The sequence below is a fragment of the Micropterus dolomieu genome, linkage group LG16, assembly GCF_021292245.1.
Source record: "Micropterus dolomieu isolate WLL.071019.BEF.003 ecotype Adirondacks linkage group LG16, ASM2129224v1, whole genome shotgun sequence".
In the NCBI taxonomy this organism is placed as follows: Eukaryota; Metazoa; Chordata; class Actinopteri; order Centrarchiformes; family Centrarchidae; genus Micropterus; species Micropterus dolomieu.
Window position 1 is genome coordinate 5,894,067 of NC_060165.1, and position 11,581 is coordinate 5,905,647.

Below are 11,581 nucleotides of genomic sequence, written 5' to 3' on the forward strand. Positions count from 1 at the left end.
GTCTGGTGCTCAACGCTCAGAAGACAGTGGAGATGGTCGTGGACCTCAGAAAGAGCCCAGTCGCACCTTCCCCCATCATCCTGTGTGACTCCCCCGTCGTCACTGTGGACTCCTTCTGCTTCCTGGGCACCATCATCTCCCAGGACCTCAAGTGGGAGCTGAAGATCACCTCCCTCACCAAAAAGGCCCAGCAGAGGATGTACTTCCTGCAGCAGCTGAAGAAGTTCAGCCTGCCAAAGACAATGATGGTGTACTTCTACACCGCCATCATTGAGTCCATCCTCACCTCCACCTCCATCACCATCTGGTACGCTGCTGCCACTGCCAGGGACAAGGGCAGGCTGCAGCGCATCATTCGCTCTGCAGAGAAGGTGATTGGCTGCAATCTTCCATCACTTCAGGACCAGTACGCCTCCAGGACTCTGAGACGAGCAGGAATGATTGCAGCTGATCCCTCCCACCCTGGACACAAACTGTTTCAGACTCTCCCCTCTGGTAGGAGGCTGCGGTCCATCAGGACCAAAACCTCTCGCCACAAAAACAGTTTCCGATGGAGCTGTTAGCAAAGTAGAGGAAGAGAGTGAAAACAGCGAGGGACAAAAAAGAAAGTGTCCAAAGTATGGGATTGTTTCAAGCTAAAGAAAACAACAACTCTGTAATGTTACCGTCTGTCCACCGTAAATCGAAACTTTTGTCGCCTTGGCAACAGCAGGACGGCGCCTTATCAGAAAGCAGCTGGTGTTCTGCCAGCAGACCACAGACAAGGTAACAGTAACAGCAACTTTAGCATTCAACTGAAATCATGATTGATTGTTGAGTTGAAGGCTAGCCAAAGTAAGATGCAGTCCTCTGCTGAAAATGTGCACACGTACGCAGGAGTTAACTGGGTTAACTCCCCTGCAGCTCTCTCTGTAGCTCAGACAATTCCTGCTACCTGCGTGTGCTAATCCATCCTTTCACCCAGATTCTTTGTCTTTATAATTGCCATCTTTATAATAATAAACAACAGCTGTTTCGTGTGCAGGATCGCTCATTTCCCGTTTCACATTTCACGTGTTTTCTTGATAAAAGTGGTTTGGAAACCAGCATCGGGTGCCATAGCTGTTGACAGCTCCTGTACTGTATGTGGTGACCCCCTGTCACCGATCAGTCAAGTAGTGTGAACGCCAAGACTTCAAGACTGCCGTCATATTTCGGCAAGTTGTGTGAACTGCACGGCCATCGGCCGACCCTGAAAGTCATGTAGTCTGCACGAGCCTGTAGTATAACTTGTGTAGCACTCGGGTGATGTTTGTGTTTGTAAAGCAGCTGTCTGGTTGTTGGTCTGATGTTTGCTGTATGACACACTGTATGGGGCGGGGGGGCACCGCCGCCAAGCAAAAGTACTTCTTAAACGATGCATCGATGAATCGTTGAAATAATCTATAGAAGCTTCGAATACTAAAATCATCGTTATCTGCAGCCCTAGTCAATTTATATATTTCGTTGCAATGCGTCTGCACTACACAAACCCAGAATAATGCACATGTTCAGCAAATGGTTGTATATTCTGTATTTTAGTTGTATTATTTCTCTATTCACTTTAATATTCTTATATAACTTGGATTGTCTATTCTATATTTATATATTTCTACACTTATTTATGTCAACTGTATGTTTGTCTACATGTAGCACATTAAAACCAAAACAAATTCCTCCTATGTATGTATCACTACTTGGCAATAAAGCTCCTTCTGATTCTGATTCTTCTGATTCTGATTCTGTGTGTCTTCCTCCTCCCCCTTCCGCCTGAAGGCACACACGTTTAGTATGAGTGACTAGTCAATCAATCACACACTCCACGTCAGACATAATTAAACGGTTGAAACTCAAAAATCATGGATAGAAAACATGCGACACAACGCAAAGGTGGTGCTGAAAAGCTGAGGGAGAAAAAAAGAGGTCTCAAAAGTGCCTCAGTATTACAGACTTTTCATTTGTGCTGCTGTTACTCATAGACAGCAGTGATGATTCCTGCAACAGGGGTGGGTAGTGACTTGTTACAAGTAACGCAAATTTGTAAAATAAATAAATCAAATCTAAAAAATTGTTGCCAACTTTTCACGTTCCTTTATGTATTTTTACTCTTCACTCTAGTATTTACTTTGGGCCCAAAGTAGCCTAATCTACTATTAATTTCGTTACATTTTCTATTTTCTAATCTGCATTTTGCTTCATTTACTGAAATGCTGTGTGCGCAATTATAGAAGAGCTTTGATCTGAGGCTCTTGACACATATATGAATGAGCTGGACAGATGCAAACATTTAGAAAATCAGGCAAATACCTTTTCAGTTTAAGGCTTTATTATTAAACTAATACAACTAAAATCCAGTGAGCATTGGTGGCCGTGTTGGAAAGCAGCCTGCATACTGCATCACCCTTTCACAAGCCGGTGTAACACCAAAATCTGTGACCTATCAGATTCTGTGACCAAAACCCAAACGACGATGTTTTCCTTACCATAACCAAGTACTTATAGTACCTAAACCCAACGAAGTACGTTTAGTACCTAAACCCAACCAAGTACTTTTGGTGCCTAAACCCAACCAAACTGCAGCTGCTTCACATCGTCAACAAAGCGTCTGGCGCTTAACTTCCCATTGGGGTCACAGAATCTGATAGGTCACACATTTTGGTGTCACACCGGCAAGTGAAATATGATACTTTCACTTTCCATTACTACCTTTTTATATACAGTCTATGAATACTACGCGACCCTGTCCGCAGGAGAAGCGGTTGATCATGGATGGATGGACTTTCCATTACCGGCGTGTTAAAAGCTTATTTAGTCTCTGCAGGGCAAATGTGGACTACTCACTGTAACATCTAAGTCAGATGATCACTGGATTGATTTTGAGATATTTACAGAATCCTGTTGTTGAGCAGAGCATCGCTTTGTTTTGATAGAAATTAGTCTGTTCTCTCTCTTCTAATTCACAGGGTAACTATTTTTTATAGCGATTACCAAGTCCATTAAACATAATGTCGTAGGTGTAAATAATATTGGCTTTCACTCAGCTGCTGCCAGCTGTTATTTACTCAGCAAACAATCATTTTTGAGATGCAGAGAGAGTGTGTTTAAAAAAAAAAGAGAGAGAGTGAATCTTCTCTTACGTTGTTTCATATCCATTCTGTGTTCTTTAGTTGACAATGTGAGAGAGCGATAAGGTTGAGTAAATCGGTGACGTCAAAACATGCTCATTACGGTGTGTGCAAGCTAATTAGTGGGTCGTGATATTACTACCATAACGTGTTCCCAGGTGGAAGGTCATGTTCCTGCGACCATGCGTAACGTTCCCTAAAAGTTCTCTTAAAGGTGGCCAACATTCTGAACCTTTACACAACATTAGGGACGTTCCTAAAATGTCCTCCATTGGTAATGAAAGTGCTGCAGTTCAATGTTCCTCATATGACTTTAGGGTAAGTTTCTCTGACCAGATTTTGGTTTGGTGGTCAGTATGTCATTAAAAATATAATGTTATTATATATGAAATAAAAAGGGGACACTTTCGGTTTTATAATCTGTCAAATATAACTCTTCTGAATTAAATCAAGTCATTTTGAGGAGGAAACTACCTTTCAGTCAATATGCAAAGTTGAGGCTGCAATCACTTTCTTGCAAGTAAAAAATTGCATTTTATGTCTTGTATTTTAACAGGTAAAAAGGACTGGATTGGTTGGTACACAGCAAGTTAAATAATGCAGATTCATAAGGATAATTGCAAAAGAGATCATGTCTTTATTTTATATATATAACTCAGCAGTAAGTCATGTTAATTATAAGCTTCATTCCGTTTTCCAGACATAAACAAAGATATTAGACATATATGCCTACCAAACACATGTCATGCCTGGTTATGCTATAAATTGCAAACACTTATTTGGCCACAATTGTGATTATTCTGTTAAAATGAACGTATCACAAAGACAAACCTTTGCTATTACCTCGGACATAAAGTGATGTTTATTTGCACGTTATGTCTGTATGATCCAGAGTAAAGAGACTGGGAGATACATGCTGCGCGTGCTCCCGTGGACGTCAATCAGTTTTAAGGTTCGACGTGCTGTGCGTTCAGAGATGGTATTCTGCATGCTTTGGTTGTAACGAGTAGTTTTTAAGTTAGGCTACTGTTGCCTTTCTCTCATCTCGAACCAATCTGCCCATTCTCCTCTGACCTCTGACATCAACAAGGTATTTTCGTCCACACAACTGCCGCTCACTGGATATTTTCTCTTTTTTGGACAATTCTCTGTAAACCCTACAGATGGTTGTGCATGAAAATCCCAGTAGATTAGCAGTTTCTGAAATACTCAGACCAGCCCGTCACTTAAATCCCCTTTCTTCCCCATTCTGATGCTCTTCAACAACTTGTCTTGACCACCTCTACATGCCTAAATGCATTGAGTTGCTGCCATGTGATTGGCTGATTAGCTATTTGTGCAATTGAACAGGTGTACCTAATAAAGTGACTGGTGAGTGTAGTTACTGAATATACTGTATATATATATAAGGGTGTGTGATTTGTAACACAGTTTTCACACTAGTCCGCTTCTGTATTCACATTCAATGTTGACTTTTTGTCTCAGACAGGAATCAAACACCGGCCTCCTGGTTGAAAGTCCGGTTTGCACTTTCAAACAGTATGTGCACAAATCCCATCAAGACTTTGCGCCTTGATGGGAACCATGCGGTAAATGGGGTCAAGCGCACATGGTTTGTTTTTATCTACTTCTAATTTGGACAGATTTAGCAGATATAGCTTACGTAGCTAAGAACTTAGTCCCTGGTTTGTTGCTAACTGGCTGAACCCAGAAATGTATAATTTAATAATAATTAATAATTGTAAAAAACTGAGGCCTTGCAACAGGTACAACTCTATCAACATCATTCTCACCGTATCATTTATCTCACTCTATCCCCCTGAGGGGCGAATAACATTTTCATAAATTTCAACAGACCCATCACACATTTAGCTACATTTTAACCCTCCCTCTCTCTTCAGTTCGTCAGCGATTCTCTTCCCTTCAGCAAATCACAAACGTTGATCATAGAACCTCAACGCAAAACATCTTCCACTGTTTTCCCCAGAGAATATCAGTGTAGGGAGACTTTTTTGCTGTTTCTGTTTCAGTTTTTTGAGAATTAGAACCCGGAGAGGGGGGAACAGACTTTGGTTTAACAAGCCACCAAGACAGCCTGAAATCTTCATCATTATTATTTCCAGCTATGAAGAGACAACACAGACACACACAATGCAGCCCTCACATGAAGCAGATCTGTGAACTGATATTTGCAGGGCTGGAAAGATGTTGCGAGTCCCTCAGTCCCCTGTGCACTTGAAGGAGACATTTGGAGGTGGAGTGCATCGTCCTCCATGAAACAAGGAGCACTTGTAGCATTACGTTTCACTTTGTGTGTAGCGCGAACACACACACATATACACACACATATACACACATATATAGACATAGTAAAACACATCTAAACCTGTATTTAATTTATCCATGAAAAATTCGGTCTGCTCATCTCAAAGCAGTTAATCAGTACAGGGGTAGAGCGGTTGTCCACTAACTGGGAGGTTGGTGGTTAGAGCTTTGGCTCCCCCAGTCCGCATGACAAAATGTCTTCGGGAAAGACACTGATTGCTCCCGGTGGTTGAATGTGTGTGAATGAGTAATTTTCTGTCTCTCACCTTAGCCTCTGCTTATCAGTGTGTGAATAGGGTGAATGTGATGTAAAGTGCTTTGAGTGATCATAAAGATTAGAAAGGTGCTATACGAATACAGACCAAACTGTACAATGCTGTTGTAAATTGTGCTAGCCTAGATTAGAAGTACTTTTGTGGATTTGTAAGCACAGAAAGCTAATTTCAAAAAGATATTAAGCTGAGGGGAAAGCAGAGAGTAGTAATTCTCTGGGTTTGTCACTATGAGTGACACCTTTCACATACATATAGTCATTTGATCCCTTATTAATATAAAATATTGATTATAGCAGCTTTAAAAGCCCTAGTAAAATGGTTTGACAGGCTGCTCCATCCTCAGTTGATCAATTTTCAATTTAGAGGAAGTGATTTACTGTGTGTGTGTGTGTGTGTGTGTGTGTGTGTGTGTGTGTGCCTCTGAAACATCTTCGAGTATCTTTAACCAGTCCAGTTGCCCTTGATTTTAATCTTCCTTGGGAAGAATGACAGAGAACCTTAACAGACCGTTAAGTTAAGTTAAATAGTTGTAATAGTAACCAAAAAGTAGCTTAAAGGATAAATGGTTGAAACAGTGGTAGTCATGTAAATGAAAACTTGACCAAACCAACAAAACATTACTTTTACAAAAACATTACTGTAACAAAAATAACTTTTATATGATAAACAGTGCTTTAAAGAAAAAACAGTTTAAAATCAGTACATCTGTGAGGATACATCTGAAAAACCTACTGTACTAGCAGTATTGATAAGATTTAATTATTATTTGGTGACTTTTGATGTTCCTATAATGATCACAGAAGGATTTAAACACATAGAAATATTTTATGCAATTACTGTCTGTGGTAATGATGAATGGTTATGTTGGTTATGAAGGATTATGTCTTGACCTCATATGGTGTTATTGTAGTAGCCTATTTTTATGGTATTCTTGATAACACCTATTGCAAAGATGTACTGGAGGATCCCTGTGGTTTTCCAGGGGAGAGTCTCTAGGTCAGGGCTCTGTTTGTATACAAAAGCACGTCACTGTGCGTAAAAGTCTCCACCTCATACAGGCCACGCCTCATCCTCTTTACTTGTAGATGAGGGCTGATGCAATGCTCATCTTTATAAAAGGTGAGTCCCAAACCTTCTGCCAGCAGAACAGGGTCTTCTCTCCGAGCGTACCGCGTCTCTGGGAATTTACTTTTGATTTAACACTTCGGTCGGTTTATTCTATAGTGTACGTGTTCGTTACTTGAACTGTTTCAGCAAGTGTTTTTAATCAGACCCTGTCTAGTAACCATTTATTCTACAATTTATTCATATTCAACCGAAATACTCTCAAGGATCACTTGGCTTTTGTGAAGAAACTGTCCTTGTGCTGTTTTTTTTTTTTTTACTGAGAGGATTTTACAGGCATCCTGCCACATCTTCAGAGGGTAAGAACACCGGCATCTTGTGAAAAGGCAACATAGCCTTAAGCTATTAGATGGCAATATATTAAACTTTTTAGTTTGTCTGTGAAGGTTCTCAGTCATCCAGGTCACAGTTATCTAAGGAAGGTTAAAATCAAGGGCAACTGAACTTATTTGTACATTATTACCTCGTTATCTGTCTTTGGTTTGCATTTTGAATCTCATTTATTTGAAAGTCCATTAGTCCATTTCCTGCCAAATTAGATGTATATTCGTTACCAGGTCAGCCCCGGTCCAAAGAAATAAATAATGAAGCAGTGTGACGTGCAGTGCCGGAGCCAGTGGCTGGAACTCATGTCTGGATGTGGCACAGGGATATCACTGCAACACAGACATGAACTAATCCTACAACTTGTCACACACAACTTTCTCAAACCAGCACTGCTTTACAGTTAGAGTAGAGTGGAACACTGGGAGGGAGAGACAAAAACACCACAAACAAGATTTTGATCTGGCCCTAAACAGAGATTATGAAATGGCTGAATCTCTCTCTACTGTCAGACCAAGTACAGACTCAGTGACTCAGTGACCCTTGCAATTGAAAAAGGGAGACATAAAAAGTTGTGGTTCCCAAAAGAATATAGAGCATGTGATAGCTGTACGACAGATGAGGTGGAGACAGAGACACACCAAGTATGTGTCCGTGTGTCAAAACCTGAGGAACAGCGAGTGACTCACCCAATTGTTTACCTTCTATCTGTATTTATTATTTCTGTTTTTGTAACTTATAACTGTTCAACTGAATGGTCTTAATTGCATTCATTCTTGTAATGTCATGTTCAAACTCTGATTTTGTTGCAAACTGCTTTGGCAACATCTGCGATGGACTGGCGACCTGTCCAGGGTGTACCCCGCCTTTCTGGGTTTGGCTCCAGCCCCACCTGTACGCAGGATAAGCAGTTGACGATGGATGGATGCTTTGGCAACATTGTTGAACTGAAACCTGCCAATAAAGCACATTGAACTTGAACTTGAGTTAAACACAATCCGAGGGAAAAGGAAGTAACGTCATGCATGTCGGTCTACTATTTTTCGACTGCCAGTGTGTCACCCCTCCCCCTTCTCACCCTCCAAAGAAAAGTCACATGATGTAAGATTCACAAGGAGCGTCTGTGGCGTGCGTCTGCTCACTGTATTGATCATTCTACAATGTAAATTCTACAAGAATTTAAAAGCACTGTGGCGGGACGGCAGGGCGCAGGGTGCAGGGATGCATAAAAATAAATAACAGAAAATATATGTGCTCCTCTTTTCTGTTCTGAAATGTACAGCATGAAACAGCCCACTGCCAAAACTGAGATGCTCCATTTCAACGTCTCCGCCAAAGAAAACAGCATCAGCACCAACAGCTATGAGTACCCCTACTGGGACTGTCCGAAGGTCACACTGAATGGGTGAGACTGCCTGTAAAATGCCTAAATACACAAAATTTTAGGGGAAAAAAACTTTTCTGAGCTGTACATCATGTACGTCTACATAAACCACATTCTGTTATCTAAATTCTTCTGTCCTTTATTTTCTTTTTAAGCCAATACTCTGACATGGAGGCAGAGAGTCAAAACTTCCTCCCTGAACACAACCTGGGCAAGAAGAAGTATGAGACCGAATATGTAAGAGCTTCTGCCATCCTCCAACAAAAGTATCTTCTTTGATCACATGTCTTTTTTTTTCTAATTTCCTAACTGTGAACCTTTTAATTTCCCCACAGCACCAGGGCAATGCTTCCTTTGGCATGTCCGTCTTCAACCTGGGCAATGCCATCATGGGCAGTGGCATCCTGGGTGTGTCCTACGCTATGGCCAACACTGGCATCGCCCTGTTTGTGTACGTTTATTTTCTTTTTGTATCTTTTGTCTTCTTTCTCTTTGAAAGTATTTTTGCATTTTACAAGCAGGACTTTAGAGGTAAAAAAAATAATGAATAGTGCTTTACAAACATCTACAAGGCACCTTCAGGCATCAGGGAGAACACAGTCACAGAGAAAGGAATGTGGTTGTTGTCTATGTGGTTTTGTCTGATAAAGGTCATGATGTACTGAACCTCTGCAAGATGTTTATTCTTACCATCACTGTTTGTGTGTGTGTGTGTGTGTGTGTGTGTGTGTGGATTTGCTTGTTCCTGAGCAGCAGTCCACACCAGGGTGAAAGTTTGTCATTGTTACAGTATAAGTACTTGATATCATGTTCATTTTTAATGGGAAAAGGATGGGAAAAAATGTTCTCTTCAGGGCAAATTATGGGTTTATTTGAGAGCTCCTCCTATTGGTTATCCAGTGCATTGAGATCACATGTTCACAGACACTTTTGCAGCTTATGTGAACAATTTTATTATTATTTTTCATCAGTGTCAGTTACTGGTGTCTGCCTTTCTTACATTTCTGAGCGCAATTTCCTGAGAACCCCCCATGTATAAGAAGTCACACTTAAGTCACACATGAGAAAAAACTGTCTAAAGAAAACAAGCAGCAAACACATTGATTCCTCATAAAAGGTCATCTAAAGCATATTATTTGAATTGAAGCGTACGAAGCAATAAATTACAAGTGATTAGGATGTCAGACGCAGGTGCAGACTCTTGGGTCTAAAAGTCACCAAGGTCCAAATTCTCAGATTGCTGAAATTCCCATTTTAATTGAAAATTGGTGTTTCGAGGCCCCATGTTCATTCTAAAAATTAGCACACTTAGCAATGCAGCACTTAAACATCAATCAGGACCATTTTGTCATCAATTTTGCTGTACTTCGTTGTAATTTCCATCTTGTTTGCAATCAGCTCAAGATCCCTCTTGTCTGTTTACAGGATTCTCCTCTTGGCTGTCGCCATTTTATCCTTATATTCTGTCCACTTGCTGCTGAAGACGGCCAATGAAGGAGGTGAGACAATCCATCATTACTCCCCAGTGGCTTCTTTAAGTCCTTCTGAATGCCAAATCTTATTTTCTGTGTGTATTTCCTCTTCACAGGTGCACTGGTGTACGAGCAGCTGGGTTACAAAGCCTTCGGGATGCCGGGGAAACTGGCCGCTTCCTGCTCCATCACCATGCAGAATATCGGAGGTGAGAGGCTGGCATTTCTATATTTATTCAATATGTGTTTATTCCACGAGCTAAAACCTCCTCTCCCGCAACTTACTTTTCCTTCCATTGGAGTGACTCAGTCCCTCACCAAATATTAGACATCACACTATTAGTGGAGTTCCCTTCATGGACAGGACTGATTTTACAGGGAAATGTACTAACTGCAGTTTTTGTCTTTACAGCCATGTCAAGCTACCTCTACATCGTCAAATACGAGCTGCCCATCGTCATTCAGTCCTTTGTGGGTTCCAATGAGTAAGTGACCAAATATTTTACTAGCTTCCAAACTCAGAAAAGACAGTACATTTGATAAACTGCAGGTAGAGCTGAAATGATTAATCAATAAGTTGTCAACTATTAAATGAATCACCAACTATTTTGATAATTGATTAGTTGGTTTGGTTATTCTTTTAAAGAACAAAAAGCAAAATTGATTGTCTTGGCCACCGTGCTGCAGCTCTTGGGTCTTGGCAAGCTTCTTATAGCCTAGGCCATCTTTATGGTGTCATGTTGAATTCCAATGACCAGTATGAGGGAGTGTGAGAACGATGACACCAAATTTAACACACCAGCTCCCCATTCACACCTGAGACCTTGTAACACTAACAAGTCACCGGGGATGGAAAACGGCTAATTTGGCCCGATTTTTGATATTTTCACCTAGAGGTGTACTCACTCTTGTTGCCAGCAGTTTAGATATTAATGGCTGTGTGCAGGGGCATAACCAGTTTAGAAAGCTGAATTTTGCTCTTTTCGTCGGTGTGTGTGTGCGTGTGCGTGTGTGCGTGCGTGTGTGTGTGTGTGTGTGTGTGTGAGAGTGTGTGTGTGTGTGTGTGAGTGTGAGTGTGTGTGTGTGTGTGTGCCTGCGTGCAGTGAAGGCTTAATCCCGCAGTGGGCAAAGCACTGTTTGGTTGAAGATCACACTACATACATGGTCTTTCTCCCCACTGCTTCGCTTACTAAAATTGTATAAAATAAGATACAGACACTCAAGCTATGATCACATATAAAGTGCAAACATGGAGATCTTGGTACACTAATCTTCACAACATGCATTAGGCTAAATATATCTCAAATGTAGCGTACAACTGTCATTTCAGAACTATAGTGTGGGAATGACATGTGCAGAGTACATGATGGGCACTACAGTATGTGCTTTATTTTACAACATAAAATACAGCACGTTAGTGCTGAATTCAGAAAATAACTGTTACATTATTAATGATTTATCATCAAGAAACATAAATCTCCAGTCACATAATGATTAATTAATGACTTCAGCTGTATCACTAACATGTTGTTC

The 11,581-nt window shown here is 40.9% G+C and overlaps 1 protein-coding gene across 1 annotated transcript in view; it reads left to right on the top strand.

Annotated features, from left to right (window-relative positions):
- The window catches only part of LOC123985203 (sodium-coupled neutral amino acid transporter 2-like), a 25,199-nt gene that overhangs the window by 9,895 nt on the left and 3,723 nt on the right, over positions 1–11,581 (top strand). Inside the window, exons 2-7 of the mRNA XM_046072645.1 lie at positions 8,475–8,597; positions 8,732–8,813; positions 8,912–9,027; positions 10,002–10,075; positions 10,165–10,257; positions 10,461–10,533. Of these exons, the coding sequence (XP_045928601.1) occupies positions 8,475–8,597; positions 8,732–8,813; positions 8,912–9,027; positions 10,002–10,075; positions 10,165–10,257; positions 10,461–10,533 (561 nt within the window). The remainder of the gene's footprint in view (positions 1–8,474; positions 8,598–8,731; positions 8,814–8,911; positions 9,028–10,001; positions 10,076–10,164; positions 10,258–10,460; positions 10,534–11,581) is intronic.